The 19,634-nt window shown below is 38.0% G+C and overlaps 1 protein-coding gene across 1 annotated transcript in view; it reads right to left on the reverse strand.

Moving 5' to 3' along the window:
- Positions 1 to 12,006, reverse strand: part of SAMD3 (sterile alpha motif domain containing 3) — a 34,627-nt gene extending 22,621 nt beyond the window's left edge. The window contains exons 1-5 of the mRNA XM_027880525.1: positions 11,942 to 12,006; positions 11,159 to 11,264; positions 10,245 to 10,434; positions 7,495 to 7,605; positions 70 to 255 (exon numbers count right to left, since the gene is read on the reverse strand). Of these exons, the coding sequence (XP_027736326.1) occupies positions 70 to 255; positions 7,495 to 7,605; positions 10,245 to 10,434; positions 11,159 to 11,264; positions 11,942 to 11,992 (644 nt within the window). The 5' untranslated portion in view covers positions 11,993 to 12,006. The remainder of the gene's footprint in view (positions 1 to 69; positions 256 to 7,494; positions 7,606 to 10,244; positions 10,435 to 11,158; positions 11,265 to 11,941) is intronic.
- Positions 12,007 to 19,634: the final 7,628 nt, after the last annotated feature.

The raw sequence follows: 19,634 nt of genomic DNA on the forward strand, positions 1-19,634 counted from the left end.
TCCATTTGAAAATTTACCTCTGCACCCAATAGGTAATGGCCCCAAATAAATCTAATGGTGTTTACTCACAGTGATCCTTCTAGGTATTTTGTCATGTCTGCTTGTAAAAATTCAATAATCCTTATTCTCATACTGTGATCAGGACATTTTTTTTCTGCTAATATACACTTGACATCATAAGGAAAGTCTGGCAAAGCGTAAGAACTTGTCCACTGCAACATCTTGTGTCTTGCAAAAAATGATTTCAGGTTTTTCCTGTAAAAGAAAAGATTATATCATCACAATCACACCCTTCTTTTATAGAAATGCACGCAGGATGGGAAGAAAAACACATGGAAAAACTCAACACAAGTTGAGGAAAGCTATAGCTATAGAAATTCAAGGCTTGCTGTCCTTGTTTTTGCATAAAGAAGAGGAACAAAAGCAGCAATCAATACACATAGAGTTAAACTAGAGGTCAAATGTGAAATGTTATAACCAGCAGATGTTAGAAGGTGGTTTCTAAATGAAAGCAGAAGGCAGAGCAGAGGTCTGGGGACTTGTACTGTTGCAAAATAACTTTATCTGTCTTCATTACTAATGTGTTTCCTACCAGTTCTGCTAACTAAAACTAGAGTAAGACAAACAGCTTAATTGAATAAAATACTGCAGTATAAAATACTGGTATCACTGCAGTTTATGTTTGCTTTAATTTAAATTACAGAGAGCAAACTGAAAACAACTAGCAGACTTTAAAAATAATTTCTAAAATAAAATGCTATCATTATAGATGACATATGTAGATGCTTAAATGGTATAAAAATACAGATATAGATATCTTAATTAATCACTTCCAGTCTCTTTATTTTCACTGAGGAGACATAAACACCACTGATGTATGACAGAACAACCAGAACATCTAAATCAGATTGGATTATCCCCCTCATCTATTTCTTTCCACTAACTATGAAGAAAATTAAGATAGCTACTACAGCTGTTGAGACATATACAGTATAGATTTCAAGTTAAGAATTCCCCACTTGAGGGATGCAGATAAAAGTTCCCACACGAAGACTTGTGGCTGGATGAGGCATGCTCCAGTGTCCCTCCCAAACTGCACTACATTTTGAGTCTATGAAAGTTACAGAAGGAAATACTGTTAGACTTCAGTCCAGTCTCTATGGTAGCCTATAAACAAGAGCTAGGTATATAAACAAGACTTGTGAAGAGTTCTAGCATGGTCTTAATTGGGAGGTTTTTCTATCCAGTCTTTTTCAGATACAGATGCAAAAAAAAAAAAAAAAAAAAAAAAAAAAAAAAAAAACCAAAAAAAAAAACTGACTCCATGTGAGCCAATGTCTTTAGGCTGGCAAAATCAAGTGCAATACCAATGGATGAGCATTTGAAATGCCTTAGTTTACACTGCTTTGAAAGACTGTTATATACCTGCACGACAGCTCATTTGGGTCCCTGTAGACAGTTACAGCCTCAGTACCTTCTTGAGTAGATTAGCCTGTAAGTCTCAACCTTGCTGACCTGTTTATGCTGCCACACCGTCTTGGCATCTTTTAACACAGCTTGCAGGCTATCAAACACTCTACAGCCACGATATAACTGCACCAACCCCAGCACTACCACAAATGGCAATATAGTGCTGAGAAAAAAAAATATATCATTTGGGTATCATCTGATCTTAACAGCAGTAGCAGTACTCACAGCACTACCATTTCCCCATAAGTAAAAGAGGGACAAAGTGGTCAGAGCTGATGTCTTTCTAAGCTCATCAGATTTCATGGGACACAAATGGTTAACAGTAGATGCAAAGGGCAGTGAACTTCTGTTAGTACTTTGCAGTCTCAAAAGAAGGAAAAGTTGTTCAAGAAGTGACAACATATCCACATAGACACATTCATGTCCTTCTTTGGTGGCAAATTAATACACACATGGGAAAATAAAACCCAACTCAGATTCTGGAATCACTTGGAAACCTCTCCTATGCAAATAAAGTGCAGATGTTCAATGTATCATTAGTGAGCCACTCTGCAGCCTGTAAGTCTGCACCCTGTATTTTTGCCAATTTTACTGATGAAAGTGACATACCAGACTGGCTATTTTCAACATGCTATCATTTAAACTAGCTCAAAAAATTGACAGAAGTTTAAAACTTACAGTACTTTGTATCTTAACAGCACTGAAATTCCTTTTGATGGTAACACCAGTGAAGCTGAAAAGCCACTTCAAAAAGTGGCAAGGTTTAAAAAGTTTAATTCAGGCAAATTGAATTATACTCAGTTATTTGAGAAAATAAAATTATCTTGCAGTTGGGATGGCTAATAGCCAGGGAGGCGTGGTAAGTCTCCCTTCCACCAGTCCTTTCACCTTTGCCACAACAACAAAAATACTCCAAATTTCATTTATCTTCAGCCTCACTCAACACAAAATATATCCTTGTTCAAGATTAAATATTTTACTAGCTCTTGCTGGACTCATCACTGTTGGGCAGTCATATTAAACATGTGCAGTAATATTTTACAATGAAATACAAGCTTGTTTGAAACGAGACACAATTGCACATAAACTTTATCCTCAGAAATGCTCACATGCAAACTTGTTTAATTAAAAGAACAGTTCAGTTCAGCTGTAAAGCTGTTCTCCCCAGTCGAGGAAGGCCTTGGCTATATGCATAAATCCCAGTGCAATGTACAGTTTGAGATGTAGGTTCAAACACATATAGCCCGTTTCTAGCCATCCCTCTCTGGTCTTCTAGCTAACTCAAGACAGAAATTAGATCTAGATTTAGCAATTTATTTTTTTTTCCTGCAAACTTCTGTGGAAGACTCACAGCACCATGTCAATAAATTCAGCTCTGCTGACCTGAAGTGCTCCAAAACCATGAGTCCAGGACTTTCAAAACACTGAGGCAACAAGCACAGAGAATTTCTTATTATGACTCTTCTAGGTCTTTTAAATTTTAATTTAGTATTCTTAAGCATCCAGCTGCAATGACAGAGATATGAAATTCTGACTAAAGAAAAAAGTGGCAAAAATTCTTGCATCCACATAAATTGAAAATGTAAATTAAAAGAATCTCCCCCAAACCCCACACAAATCAAACCCACAGATAGAACAGTTTTGCTGAAGATGTAATAACAACTGAATTGAAATTATCAGAAATCATTAAAATGAAATTATTTTTCTGTTATTATATGGCATTCACCAGGAGAATCTACTATTGAAACAAGAAATAGCTTCAGAAGTACTGAGACAAATTCATAGCAGAAAGATTCAAGAAATCAATCACTGTTAAAATTAATGGGCTAGATGCAATTTATGATTTTGGAATACCCAAAGGAATAATCAAGCATCTGATGTCTGAAAATAGACAGGCAGTACTTCTTTTCTTCTATTATTGACCATTATCAATGACTTAACATGTTGGTGTTTTTAATGTCTGTTTCTCATGTCCTTATGAGCTAACTGAAGAAAGGATCATCACTTTTTTTACTAGACATCACATTATTTACTAGAAATAATTCTGATGATACACAGAATGAGGTCTTTGCATGGAAACTAGGAAACTCTTAAGCTATACATAAAAAAGCATAGTCCTGCTGTGATTTCACTGTAGGACTATAGTGTGTGTATGTATGCATATAAAAGTAATATTTATTCTCTTGTATAAATGGAGCAAGATCATCCAAAGTAGTTGACTAAGTGACAATTTTTCAGGCTAGCTGCTCTTTCTCTCTTTTCCTTATACAATTTTCTTTTCTTCATAAAGCATGAGCATAAGTGTGTTTCTGATAAAACACATCAAATAGACCAACAATACTTATGTATGGGTAATGGGGAAGCAAAGGAAGGAGCTCTATAAAGATCATTAGCAGAATGATATATCAAAACTAAAAGACAATTCAGATGCAGCTACCCAGCAGTCAGCACAGTTGCCTGTAGCCTGACTGAAATAGATGAGAGGCTCTAGTTAGGAGAATTCCTCTAATGAGAAAATGAATGACCCTTGCAGGGTCATCTTGAAGATGGATGCCAAATTTGTTTTCAGATGAATCTTCCAATTCATTGTCCTTGCTACCAGCTCAAATGCATGTAGGCACCAGTATCAATATTCTGTCACTGCTGGCAATAGCTTTATTGGCATATGAGCACTTAGCAGGTCCAGGTTCAGTTGAGCACTGACCACATCTTCAAAATTCACAGCAAATAGAAAAGTTCAAACCTGTCAAGGCTGGCTAGTAGATCCATTATCCTGCTTGTGCTCTGAGAAAATTACTCAAAGACGTTCAGACAGTAAATCTGTTACACAGCACTCAAGAGTTACAGAACATGTTTTTACAGAAGAAATAAATGTACAAACAAACATGTACCAGGACATCCCTCTTGAAGGAAAACAGCTGGGCCATCGTATTGGAAACAGTAAAAAAGAGATACATTAGGGATGTCATTTGCTAAGCAAACATGTTGAGGAAAGGCAGACAGAACATATAAACCAACCAATAAAATGTTGCTTTTTCACAGCAGTATCAGGTATTTACAAGTAGTGCAAGCCTCTGTCTTAGCAACAAGATAAACACCAGGCTTCCAGGAGCCATAAAACTGCTAGTACTCCAATACAGAAAAGCAGGAATATGGGAAATGTATTTATTGAATTGTCCTCTGTAGCTATCTTATTGTTTTCACAGACAAGCGCTATTTCAAGATTAATCTTCTTGGTAGGTTAACAAAAAAACTGACTGCTTTTACTTCTGTCATTTCTAGGAAGAAGTTATTTCACTGGAGTAGCTTGCAAAACCTCATCTCATTATATGTATGCACAATTTCAATACAAGAAAAATAAAATTATACAATTGTTTCAACCACTTACTCTTTACGTTTAAACAATCTTGTTTGATATTTTAGTAAGATTTAGTAATATAGAAGAGTGTATTTAACACAGTTCTTAGGACTATGTTAGGAAACATAGAGAAAACTTTGAGCCAATTCACAGCATTAATAATTCATAAAAGCACCCACGAATTCACTTCAAGCAAAACCATGCAGTTATTGAAGCTGTAGTTCCATGGATCTTTTGGGAAAACAGAAAAAAAACAAACCACAAAAAAACCCAACATCACATAAAAAAAAAAAAAAAAAGCCAACTTACAAATTTTAAGTTCTTCTTTTTCAGATTGAATGAAATTAATGAGGAGACAGAGGCTATAAGCATAATCCTGGCCAAATATCAATAATTTAAACTGTACATTGAAACCAATCCCACCAAGTTAAACTAACCCCCTGGCTGAACAGACTCTAGAAGTGCTAACATTAACTGTTCTACAGTGGGTGATGTGGGAACACCCACTAAGTAAAAGTGGATATCATCCTTGTTCTTAGCTGCTCTTCCAAATCTGGCCTAGCTGATGAGAAATGGGTCCTGTCCCTACCCTCCCTACTCAGAATAGGACAGTCCAGAGTGTTTTATTTGCAGAACAACCTCCATATATTACTACAGCCTTCCTTTCCCTGATAGTTAAGACAAGAGACTTCGGGAGGGAAACAAATGCATAGACTTATAAGGAGTAGAAACAACACATTAGTTGATCTGATTATTATGACATTATGCCAAAATACAAAAAATAGCCACCATTAATTAAACTGATGTGAAAAACCCTTTTTCACCAGGGCGCCTAAATCCATAGACTGGAACTTGAGTGAAAAACAAACCAACCAACCAGCTCATCCAGCTTTCAAGCTAAGTTTATTAGTAGGGGGGTTACTTTTATGCTCTTGGCTAAGAATCTGTCATTATATTATAGTCAAAGAAACTTTTTCTGTTCTTGTAATAGCTTTTCTAAAAGAAACATCTTGTTCAACCCTTCACAACCTGCTTATAGCTTGCATAATCCCCTCAAGCATATGAAACATTAAAATTTTCCATTGGTTGTTGAAAATGCAGTAAGTGAATACTGCAGGGAAAGGAAAAGGAAAGGAAAAACAACAACAACAAAAAATCAAACCTAAAGTCTATCATAAGACATTTATCAACGTAAGTCAAGTCATAGACACACCTAAACAGCATTCACCTCTAAAAATTGTATTTATCTTTGGAGGAACCTAGTACAGCAGTTAGTGTATGCAGTGACTGTTCAACTCCATCCTCAGTCTTAGTTAGAACAGCTGTTCCTGCGAAAGATGTTTGCCAGATTTTCATTTGACCTTTAGAGAGAAGCCCTCATCAAATTTACTCAGATCTACAAATCATCACAGCTCCGCTGACTTCTACAACATCTCCTACTTCACTGGGAAGAGGCATTTCATTTACAGCAGCAGACTTCCTCCCTCTTCTCCTTCTCTGCCCTGAGCTGAAGTGGCACCAACAGACCATTATGGGCCTTTGAATGCTTTGTAATGACAATATTTGCCGAGAACATTTCCTAAAGTCAGTCTGTTCCTGTTCCTGGTTACACTGATTCACACAACCCATTTAAAAGTCTTTATACACCACAAGGCAAATTAGTCATAACTAATTAAAAATAAGCATCCTTTGGAAGCACAGGCTAAAACCCTTCATTGCAAGATCATATTAGTAGTTTATTCTGAGGCTTTAAGTGATTTGGCTTTGTTTCTTTAATAACAATGCTGACAGGATCTTTTAAAGAACAGAGATAGCAAGACTTTATTTTAAAAGCACTAACTATGTGATTCACTAAACTCTTCCTCTGTTCCCAGTCAGTCTTATCACTAACTCCTTGTTATTTTTTTTTTTCTATTTTAGTGATAAAATAGACATTTTTGCAGGAACACCTCTCCTTGTCTCAGAATTGTGAGGCCATCCATCACATCTATGGCAGGGAGGGAAGCTATAGCAGGTGGAAAGAAAGGGGGACAACAATAAGCAGACTAAGCTTTGCAAACAAGAAAATAATTGCCTTGTAAAAGGAATAGGACTTTCTTCCAACACTAACTGCCCATCTCAAAGGAGAAAAGCATGTGTAGGAGGGAAAAAAAAATAGAAAGTAAAAACCCTACACCTTGTCTTGCCTCCAGTTTTTAAGGGAGGCTCATTTGGATACCCAAGGAAAATGAGCATGCAAATGGAATCAGCATGCCTACCTTCACAGACGCTATATTTAAGACGCCTCAAGCACACAATTTTTTTAATAGCCATACTCCAGTTGTAATGACTAATTTGTCAGATTGCTGTTGAAAACACATCTGCAAAAGGTGATTTTTAAAAATTAGATAATAAAGACAAACCTGTATCTTGCCCTCTGCATGAGGTAACATGAGACAATGAGTAAGGACTGAGGATGGAGAGCAGAAAACACACCATCAGGCTATTTCATTCAGCCAAATCCTAATAAATTTCTGTTTCTGCTGTTTTCTAAATATAGCTTGATATAGCTGAACCTGGCCTCCAATAATTAAGATCACTTTTTGTAAAGTATAAATGAAGCAAAAAGAAGTGTTTACATCATTTTCAAAAGATAAGGAAATGCAATGAATATATTATAAACTCACTTCTGCTTTAGCACTCTGTGATCAATTAGTCCTTTTTCATTTTCACTTGAGCACAGATATTTTTTCTGCTCCACAGGACCAGAAGAATTTAACATCTGTCTGTCAGTAGTCCTGAAAGAAAAAAAAAAAAAAACAAACAAAAAAATTTACTGTCAGGTCTTGTGCAGCTTACAGAAAAGAGGATCTTTAGGGTTCTAAAATACCAGTGGCACAAATAGAAAGGGAGAAAAATTAACATATTGAATAGTCATGATTTTACATGATGCTAATGTCTGTTAATCAATCTCCCAGTTCAATTATCAAACTCTGTCAAATTAAAAGAAAAAATATATATAGTACTGCCTAGTGATATTCTACAAAACTCAAGAAAATCAAGCTTCTCAGAGTTGCAGGATAACTGCCATCCTCATACCTGGCATCTCCAAATCTCTGGGAGTAACTAACCATTACAACTTGCAAGTGAGGGCTGAAAGAGGTATTCACACAGCATTGCAAGGCAGTTTCTATTTAACCAAAACCTTGAAAAGTTTTTTCTAGAGGTTAAGTCTAAAGCTTCAAGTCGGCTTTGCATTACTCCAGCCACTCTAGAAGATCTCTGAATGCCAGCTGGTCTCACAGGCCACTGTTCTTGGTTATTTGCTTCAATTCTAGCTTGTCACTAACACCAAAAACTCCAGATACACACTTTGCTATGTGCCAGACCAAACTATTGCTTTCCACTTAGCATTTGTGTCTACTTCTCTTCCTCCTCATATTCCTTGTTTTGTGCATAGAAGCCAACATCAACAGTTTTACCCGTACTGGGGAATAGGCAGAGCTTAGATAGGGGATACTGTTATTCTGCCAAGAATTTGTGGCAGTCATTAACTACTTATTTATCTTTTTCAGAACATCCAAATTCTAAAGATGCTTTAGCAACTGTTCCAGCCTCAACTGCACTGAACACATGAAAGGCTGTTATTGGAAATGACATTAGTTTGCCAAATTTATAAGGGCAGTTTTCCCTTTCCATAAATCAATATTTTTCAGCTATGCAATTAAAGCAAACAAACAAAAAAACACTGTTGTGTTTTCTGTGTGCTTCCTAGAAACATCTGATTGTGAAGCTGAAAAGAGTCTTAATATTCACCTTGTGAAATTTACTTTTTGAGCTTCTCACACACACATAAGTAACAGTTTCTACTCCATGACTGAGAACATTTCCACCTTACCAGTGACAGACACAAGATGCTATTTCCATGTCCTAATTCAAACTGCTGGAGATTTAAGTCACATTCAGTGACCTTTCACAAATTTATTACTTCCACACAGAACGTGTTCACCTATCATACTCAAAACTCCTTGTATAACCAATTACTTCATTTCTGTTTCTAGCAGAGAGATGAATTCAGCACAATTCACACATAGTCAGACGATGTGCTAAGGACACCAGGATAAAGAGGCAGCAGCCAGGAGTGCATCAACAAGCACTGGGGATAGCATGCACCTGAGAAATACAACAGGGAAACACTACTGAGAGCTTTTGGAAGCTCCACGGTGACTTCAGCTGACCCAGAAGTACACTGTGATGATGCTGCTTTCTCCCCTGCCCTGAGCAATGCCTTCTCAGCCCTGTCACTGGTCCTGGCAGGGTGAGCTGGTTTTGGAAACTGGCCTGACTGAGAAATAATTCTGCAAAACAGAAAAGGTGGTTGATTTTCACCTGGGCTCAAGCACCACAGGAGAAGGGCTAGGAACAAAACAAACTCAGTTTTCACCATTGTTTCCCTGCCACTGTTGGTCCACACATTCAGCTATGGGTGCTACTAACTGCAAACACTGGCATGGTGACTTTACTCACTGCAATTCAGTATAACATTACTAAGTGATGGAGTATATGTGATTTCACATATATTGTGGAACTATGAATTTTGAATTTGTTCCAAACAGTGTCTCGTGCAGTTTAGTCCAGAGTCCTTGACTTAGAACAAAAGAAGCTATTCTTAGAGGACTTTGTTTGAAATTTACTGAATAGACAAAATAACTTTAAACTACATCAGTAAGACAAGCACTGTAGAGGTAAGAAAAGAGAGTTGCGGCTACCTGATTATGAGGATACATCTTTTAGTTTTATGACAAAATACTGCTTTTATTATAGGAGCTTTTTCATCATTTTATACCCCAAACTGGACAGAATATATTGACCTTTTACTCATCCTAAAATATATGACTGAATGCATCTTGAACGTGCTTGGGCTTTATTCTGTCATTCTTGGTTTTCTGTTTTCTAAAATCTATCTAGTTTCACACAGTGGGATTATTAAATGCTTATATCTAGATCAAATTCAGAGTTTCCTTTGAGAAACTGAATTTCAATACACCTGTAGCACAAATACTATCTCTGGCTAAATCATTATTTTACTCCAAGACTTGCAAGCATTTAAAAGTAAGTTATTCAAAAGCTTAATACTGTAAATAGTGAAAATTTTAGCTAGAGTGAAAGTTTGATAGTGCTTCGTCCAAATGAAAACTAGGTCCTAGAACCGGGTATGAAGAAAAGTTGAAATTAATTAATGGTGTTGTTCTGGAATGTTGATGCCCTGTTTAAAACCACAAGGTAGTACTCTAATTTTGCACTTCACATGTTGTTACAGATACTTAAAATTTTAAAAATTCACAGCTGAAGAGCTAGTAAATGCCAGTTTTAAAATGCCATGAAAAGAACACAGCTATACCCAGACTGATATCTTCTGTGCCATGTACAAACTCACCCACTGATTACTTCTGGAAATTTTTGAGAAGCTGTTTCACAACAGCCTGTAAGGGAATCCAGCCCACTTTTTTGTTGATGGTATTTTTTAATCAGGTCCATCAGCACTGCCTGGTGCCCAATCTTTTTCACCAGCTGTTGCACCATACGATCATTAAGTGCCAGAAGAGCTGCACCACTTACTTCTTCTTCTGCAGATTGAAGGGGATAAAAGAAATACTGTAAAATAACTTTACAGTTACAATTACATTCTATATGCCTAAAAACATGATGGAAGACAGGTCAAAGGTAAAGATGCTTTCTACTGCCAGCAGTCATTTTCAGCTGCTGCTGTCCTTTCTTAAGCAGTGCCAGGAATCACTGGTCAGACACCTTCCCCTAACAGAAAGCCAACTCTGAAATGTACAGAGGCAGAGAGGTGACTATTTTAATGCTTTACATCAGGCCTGGTTTAAACACCAGGAGACTGTCACTTATTAATGAAGGAAGGCAAGGTTTTTAAGAGAACACACAACAAATAGGCTGTTCACATAACAGTTTCCTGTGTACTCTTTTGTAGAGTGTTTATATACTCAGATATAAAATGTTTACACACTACAGTTGCATTATTTCAAAAGATTTATACAGCATAAAATAGGCCCTGTCAAGACTTTAATACTCCCAGTTCTGATTTGAAGTGTCTCTATTTATATACAGGTTTAATCTCATCCCCCAGCATTTCTCTGAGACTTCATAATAAATCTGTACACTTAAGCTGATTTATCAGATCTATGTCAGTTCTCACCCTAATAAATTTTTATAAAAGTATTAAGTTAGCATATACACACATGCCCCAAAACAAGGTAGGCAGTGCCAATGAAAAGCACAGCAAAAATAACTAAACAAGCCCCCCCTCCAAACAACAAAAATGCTTACCACGGAACTTAGGAACTAGTTCTCCTAAATTTCTCTGTTTCAACCAGTTGCAGACTTGCTCAACTGACCAATTTTCCATCTTCAGCTGTTGCAATGCTAAATTTCCCTGTGGAATTAAAAGAGAAGATTATTTTTATGCTGAACTCTAAATTGTACTCCAAGGTTTCATAGGAAAGAAATGAACTTAGCAAACAAAGATACATCTACATGTTCTGAATAAAAATAGTGCAAAATAATCCAGCTAATGCCTGTTATAAGTGGCAGTTTCCTTGAATCCCCTTCCTCACCTCCTCTCCCTTCCCTGCTTTTCCTCTGCTCTGAGACAGCCTCATTCCTTATAAAACACGACCTGCTCCAGTACCATTAACACCCAGATTTCCTCACAGAGAAGAAAAAAGGTGTGAAATTCACCACCACCATCAGGCTTATCAGGAAATGGCTGACATTTTACAGAAGGAAAAAGCAAACCACCCCACCATCAGATAAGAGTCTGTCACATATACGTTTATAGTCAGTCAAGCACCTTAACCCTCTCTGCACCACCACCCAGGGCAGGTACCCAGCAAACGCTTAACCCTCAATTACCAACAGTTAGGGACAATAAAGATGGACAATAAAGTAGACTGCTTCTACTCCTGTTTGCTAGTTTTGTTCCCCATCCTGCAGTGCTACCTGGGAAGATGCAGCGGGCACCCTTTGAAGGTAGAGCGTGGACAGGGAGTCTCTGAGAGAGCCGGGGTATGTACACCGACCCTCCGGGTGAATCCGTCCTGCACATGCTACGTGCCCCCTGTCCGAAGGACTGACTTGAATAACGAGAGGGGTGGATCGCATACTCAAAAACAACAGCAAACTCCCCACAGGAAGATTGCTGATAAAGACAGCTTGGTCCACGCTGCAAACTTCTAGGCAGCAGCAAACTCCTCAGCAGCAGCAAACTCTCTCTGAGGAGGATTTTCTTACTAATATGTTTTAGCTCTACTACGTAAAGGAGCACCAAGTGCTTCACGACCATGCTTGCAATCCATAGCAAACAACACTACAGGACATTATTGGAGTCAGTTTTTCAGATGAGAATACATGTGTCTGGCATCGTTGGCCAAACATTTCCGTAACTCTAGGCTTTCACCCACGCAAACCTCATTAGCTTCTGAACTCAAAAAAAAAAAAAAAAAAAAAAAAAAAAAAAAAAAAAAAAAAAAAAAAAAAAAAAAAAAAAAAAAAAAAAAAAAAAAAAAAAAAAAAAAAAAAAAAAAGAGAGAGAGAGAGAAAATCCTTGAATAAACGCATTTTCATTCTTCAGCAACAGAGACCCTCCGAAAGACCTGCACTTCATGCTTATGTTCTTATGGTCTTTTAAGTTCAGCAACTTAAAAGGGTTAAGTTTAAGAGGAATGCCTTTCTGCATTACATGAGTGGATTTAATTTGATATGACAACAGTAGCCACACAACTCCTCCCCCAGGCTAAGCAGCAAGAACAGGGTGTGAAAAGTCATTATTTGTTGAGAACTCTGGTGTAAATTAAAAATCACACCTTTCTGTCACACTTCTTACTTCCTTGCAAAGAGTAGGGCAGAAAAAAAAGTCTCCAAAAACTTGAAAGATAAAACCAGATGCAAAGCAGAAAGATACTTCCCTTATCTAACAAGCACTGTAAAAGGAGAGAGATACATTAAAATGTTGGAAAGGTCACTTCTTCGTTGCATAAAAAGACTAACATCCTAGAGCAACTCTAAAGCATACAGGCAGATACAAAAACTTGAAAAAGTGTGAAGTGAACTATAGCCATGCACAATGATATGTACATGTAGCTCTGGGCGGCTAATTCTACAGCAAAATGGCCCCTTGCACTTGCAAATGCAGGCTGCATACTTTATTGATAGAAGTGATTAGACTTTGGAGTTTGTTTTGTTTTGGTTTGGTTTTTTTAAATCCGATTATTTACATTAAGGGTCGAGAAACAAATACTTTGAAATGCTTCTCATAAGTGATTTCACTTACTTGCATATGCTATAGATAAAAGAGTCAGAAAAAGAGCACACCAATCTTCAACAGCATTTTGGAGACAACAAGAAAGACTGAGCACAGTTGCTGACATTTGTCTTCATTAATTATTCTATTTATTACATTAGCATCAAAATACTATTCAGTGAAGGGTTGCCTATGCTCACTGTGGTGAAATTTGTGAATATTTATATTCTTCAATCAGCTCTTATAATAAGTCAGAACAACAACAAAAAACCCAACAGTAGCAACATTTTAAAGAGAGCAATTTATAGCATAACTTATTCAGAGCAGTTCTAAGTGTGAGTGATCTCTGCTTGTTAATAAATACAGCAAATCACTGAGACCTGTTTCTTCATAGTAATGGCCAGTCTCTTCGCGAACGAAGATCCGGGGAAGGTCTTTACACCTTCCAGCCTGCGCATTGGATTTTTTAGGTGAGACACAGTGTGCGCGGAACTGAGCCCACCCTTTAATCCTGAGGTTCATCTGCCGGGGCCAAGCACGCTTGGACGGTGGCAGCGAGGTCCTCAGGACGTAGATGGATTGCCTTACAGGGCTAAGGAGCTCCATCTGCCCGGGGAGGGGCCCTGACCAGGACTCGAACCTGGGTCTCAGCGTTCACAGTGCTGTGATTTAACCACTTCACCACCAGGGGCTCCCCCTGTTTCTTCATACACCTAGGATGAATATCTACCATTAGGACTTAACTAGCCCTGGTTAATGAAACTGAGTAATGAAATCAGTGAGAATTTAATTTCCCTAGGATATGATAGGACAACACTTCTATTTCCTGTAAAATCCTTGAAGACCAAAGGATAAAAATCTAAGGGTTTAATCATATCAAACTGAAAACCTATCTAAGGTACAGATTTCTGCAGGTAGCAAGAGATGGGGTTCCTGACCAGCACGCTTGTGCTGGCACATTCATACTGCACATGCACTAATTTAACCCGCAGCTTGCTTTACAAGAAAATATAAAAAGGACCCATAGTCTTTAATTCTAAATTAATCTATTTATAATCTTTTAATTTAATAAACCTATACATCAAAACATATTAGACATGAAGAGTGAATTATTGTATTTACTTCACATGTTGACTCACAAGAGGGTCTATGGCATCACAGACTACAAATAGCATAACCTTAGACAGGTCTCTGTGTGGATGTCACTGAGGTCAGAATTATGGTTAATTTTTGTACATTTTAGTGCAAGATTAAGGAATGTGATACGTGCACATCTATGCATCACAGCTGTGTGGCACATTTTGTACGGCGCCAGGTCTCAAAGTTGCAAGTGTGATGAGTAGGAATCGGTGCATACCAAAGATATAAGCAAAGTATCCCATGTGCATCTTTTTATGCTCTGCATCTTGGTATGCACTGCAGAAACTTTATTATTTTCTTTCCACTTACCACCAAACTATTTTTGAAACAATTAATAAATATGTTCAAGCAACTTTATTGCAGCCAGAATATGTCATCTTGGATCCAACACTGAGTTATCATGAAAGCAACAACAGCTGTCCACAAACATTTTCAATAACATATAGGGAAGAAGTCCAAGGCAGCACTTCTATCAACCTCCCCATACCCTGAAGAAAATGCCAACAAATTATTGCTGACATTTGTCAGGCACATATTAGCATGAACCACTGCACTGAATGCTCAAAGAGATCCCTGGAAGAAAGGGAAAAATATTCCAATACCAAAGCAGGAGCAAATCTTAAAGTCAATGTATCAGTTCTCATTTCCATGCTATTGTAGAGTAAGACACATGCAGCTGCAAGATCAGGAGACATGCAAATGTACAGCAGATGCAACAGAAAACCTACATTGCCTAGAAGTAAGGCAAAAAGAAGATCTAGGAAAGAAACCTGCACAACCATTAGTCAGCTGTAAATAAAGGGTAACAAGCCAGACAACCCTTCTAAAGTTTGATCAAGATTAAGGGAAGTTTCAAGGTTTCTGAACATGCCCATTTATTGAGCTTTTCAAGCAGACCAACTCCTCTGCTGTAGGAATTAACTCCAAAGAATATTATAAAAAATCAACTCTTTCTTTAATACATGTACTTCTGATTAAATTTCTAATATTCAAGTTTTTACTATATGAACTTCAAGTATTTTCTTCCGAATTATCTGCAGTGCTACTGGAAAAATGAGCTGTTCTGCTTCAACAGCAAGATTCAACACAGGTGCCAACTTCGCTCTGTTACAGATGTGCAAGTTATTCGGCAATTTGAAAGGAAGAAAAGAAAGTTAATTTGACTATGTTTTAAGATGATTTAATAGTAACACAGGTGAGACTCCATTCTTGCTATCCCTGGCAACAGTGCACAAGCCATGAAATAATACACTTAGCTGTAAAAGAAAATGTCTTTTTTTTTCTAAGAAAACCTTCTGGAAATTAATCCTCTAAAATCAAATCCTTTCATATTATCTTTAAGAAAATGGTATCAAATTAAAAATACAATGTTACTGGATAGCAAAAACAGGAAACGAATTAAGTAAAGATTAAAAATTCATGAATCACAAAAATGAAATCTCATATAGCACAAAGAAAGCAATCAGACTGAGGATGTTCAGTACAACACAGGGACTGCTTCAGAAGACTATAAAAAAGTCATTTTGTCTTGTAAGTGATACCACACTGACTTTTCTCCTCAAAGTACACATTTGTCACCAGGACTATTGGTACTGTTGATCAGGTCACCGTTTGCTGGTTTAGAAGAGGGCTCCAGGTCCTGTCACTGGGCAGTGCAGAGACCTCACACACTGTAGCCCTGCAGTGCAATTCCACAGTAGCCTAAGTCACAGCACTCATAATCTAGCCCTCTTCTTTGCAGTCATCCATGTGATCATGCAATCAGTGGTGCAGGCTAAGATGAAAACATCAATTTTTTCATATGGTGGACTTTGGATGGATCAGTGCCTTTAACCAACTGCCTGACCAATTGGGTGAAAATAGATCGTGGAATTATATCTCCAGATTAATCAAAGTGTAGATTCATCCTTGTTTCAACACATTATATCAGGGAAGATTTCTATCTTAATGGAGTATTGGTTTGTAAAGTAAGGCCAGAAACCCAAACTGCGAGCAGTAACTATTCCACCTTCAAATAAAATTAAGACATGTACCCATCTCCTTTTCTTCAAACCATTCTGCTCAAATTATACTGTCTCTGCTTCTTGCAAGGTTACTCTTCAAGCTTGTCTGGTGAATAAGACTAATAATCAGGCTGATCCATTAATTGCTGAGAAGGATGGGTGCAAGGTTCTGTTATTTACTTGCTCCACTCCACAGTTCAGAGAGCTAAATAAGCAGTCAGTCAGACCTTACAAAAAATGGTTAAGGCAAATTGAAAACAACAGTTTACTAAATCTATTCTGATGAAAAAGGGGTGGTGGCAATTTATAAGTGGATCAGTTGGCAGATCCTCAAAGGTGCTAATGTTTGACAAAGTGGCTTTCTGTTGTTCCCAAGGTATGTATGCAGAAACCTTTTTAGCCTGGGTAACATCTAGAAAGTGAGGCATATCCTTAAGTGAGTCTACACAGCTGAATTATGGACTTAAGTTGGGGCTCCCACTAACATAAGTTGCAGCCCCCATGTGGAACCACACAGATACATGGCATGTACATGTTTTTCCCAGTGAGTAAGTCATCTATACAGCTCTTATACCTTCAGCATATGAACGTTGTTATAAAATCTCACTTGAATTTTGTTCATATGCTTTAATTGCTCTTATTCTGTAATACAATCTGCATTCAAAGTAAGATTCTTTTAATCCGTGTTTTGTCAATGCAAGATTTTGTCAAGCAGTGACTCAGTCGTGCCCAAAGTCAGGATTGTACCTCCTAGAATCATAGAATCAGAATCAGAGGGGTTGGAAAGGACTTCTGAGATCATCAAGTCCAACCCTTGATCCACTGCCACCACAGATACTAGACTATGGCACTAAGTGCCACATCCAGTCTCTTCTTAAATACTTCCAGGGACAGAGAATCCACCACCTCCCTGGGCAGCCGATTCCAATGCCTTCTCTTGCTGAGAAGGGTCTTGGCTAATCTCTGAGAAATATACCATCATCAGGCACGGCCACATGACTGAGAGAGCCTGACCTCGAAATTGCTACAAGCCATACCCAGGAACATTTACCAGGCAGCAAAGAAACAAGAACCACAACAACGTGTTTGAATTCTCTTGGCATTTAATCAGTAGGATGAATCAGCAAGGTAGAGGAGTAAAAGTTACTAGGAAGACATAAAAAGAAACCCTGCCCTTGTCAGTAAACACGGCTGCCTGCATAATATTGATTTTGGCCAGCCACTAAGAACCTACCCAGAGGCCCCTTCCCCTATGGTCACTGTATAACTGGGAAAACTAGAGTTTGCTACACCCTAGGAATAGTTAGTAGGCTGCTGGCAACTCATCAGCATTTTGAAAGAATAAAGCAAGTGAAAGTGTTTGAAGCACAGGAACGAGGTCTGACTACCTCAAGCGAAGACACCTTTGGGTTTTGTTCAGCTCGTGCTGAAGACAAATATCTGTGGGCTGACTGGGGGCACTGCCACTCTGTCCTACGCTAGCTGTTCCTTCCTTTCTCCTGTAGCAAGCTAGGAAAGACACCCCTGTTTAGGAGTCATGCATCTCCTCGGTAAGAGATCCTGAATTCTTTTAGGAATCACTGATTGTGGCGTGGAGCACTGCTGCTAACAGTGCATGCTGCTGCCCAGTGCTTCTGGATTGCTGTTTTAGCATGACTGAGAGTTGCTGAATCATATGGTTACTAACCGCTTACAGCACTCCTCCAGTTTATGCATCACACAAACATGAAGATGATGATCAACAATTAAGTTTTAACACGTTTCACAATGCACGTTTTTTGGTTTGTACTATTAGTTAAATAAAGATGGATCCAGTCAGCAATGGTGTTAACGAATTATGTTGGCATATGAAACCAGGTGAGGTGGGTGTAATTGAGCTAGATGGTAAAAACAAAACAGACTGTCTCACAGGCCTATTTTATACAGTAGAAGCAACAGTTTAACTGATCTGGCATCCACTGCTGCAAACTCTTTATCTACAAGATGTTCTAAAGGGTGAATTAAGTAATGTGGTATTAATTCAAAATAGATGTCCCCACAATGTGAATGCATTTATTTAATTCACTGATATTTAGGGCACACACAGCCCATTTCTTACAATATTACCAGGTAATCAGTCATTTCTGCCCACTTACTGTGTGCTATTGTCTCCTCAACATATCCAGATGAAGAAGTCGTGTAAGCACTCCATATTTCACACAGAATGTTAGTTGAAACAACCAGTAATCTCTACCCACATGATGGAGATAGAGGGAACTGGAAAGTTTGAAAATGTGTAAATTCATATTTTGTTATGATACTATAATCATGACATAAGTAAAAGGATTCACAAGTCCACTTCAGAGGATTGCTTCATTCTGCTTTTTGCCACTTTTCCAGCTGTGCTAATTTATGATGCCATGGAGAAACCACCAATCCAAACACAAAAGGACTTATATAACCATTTGTTCTAGCAACAAGGGTACAAGTTTTCTGGTCTAGCAATCTACTGAGATTGTATCCTCAAACAGTGTATCAATTAGTGGGCCCACATTTTAGTTGATTGCTGTAATCTGTGCTTTTCAGGACTTCTGAATTATTTGTGTGAAGAGGAACCTTGCAGTTTCACTGTGGAGCCAAGAGCCTCTTGGTTAGTACATAGGAAACATGAAAACTGCTCTTAAATCCCTGCTTCAGATTCGGCAGAGCAGAGATTTGGAGCTGTGCCTTAAACTTTCAAACTGCCAGCCATTACAGAATGGAGTGGGGCTGTTGTTTTGCAGGGAGGATATGTCAGAAAAGTCCTGGTCTCAGCTTAAATGCCTTCGCCGGGAGAGGGGATGGAATGAGGATCTCAAGGGCAAGTAAATACCTTTCTCCAGGCTGTATATAGGTGGATATTGTGCACTGAAATCAGCCACATCACTTTCATGTTATGCTTGTATGATGCATTAATAAAGTTAAACTTCTTTTCCAAAATAGCTAAAAGAAATCAGCTTTGTGATTCAGTCTCAGGTAGTCACAATGTCTATGGGAAAATGTAAGGGTTCAGCAATTTAGCTTTGTTTCACTCATTCTGTGGCTCCTAAACCTACGCATTTTATAAATAAATCTTTTCTGACTGTAGGTCTTGTTTGCGTTGCAGGCAGACTGAAGCAACACAACACCAAAAGAGGTGAGAAATTCTTCTGTATGTGTCTGAAGTAGAGAGCTAATGTCAAAACATCATTTCACTGTTAAAATGCTAATAATTTTAAGCAAATGCATACCCCAAAAAACTACACACATGGTAAGTTATTTGCATTTACTTCTGCAGACTGGCCAAATACAATAAAAATTTGGTATACGTAGTTCATCAGTCAGGGTGTGGCAGAGTAGTAGA

Source organism: Empidonax traillii, unplaced genomic scaffold (assembly GCF_003031625.1).
Source record: "Empidonax traillii isolate 1590-97213 ecotype Southwest subspecies unplaced genomic scaffold, ASM303162v1 scaffold72:size2462915, whole genome shotgun sequence".
Classification (NCBI taxonomy): Eukaryota; Metazoa; Chordata; class Aves; order Passeriformes; family Tyrannidae; genus Empidonax; species Empidonax traillii.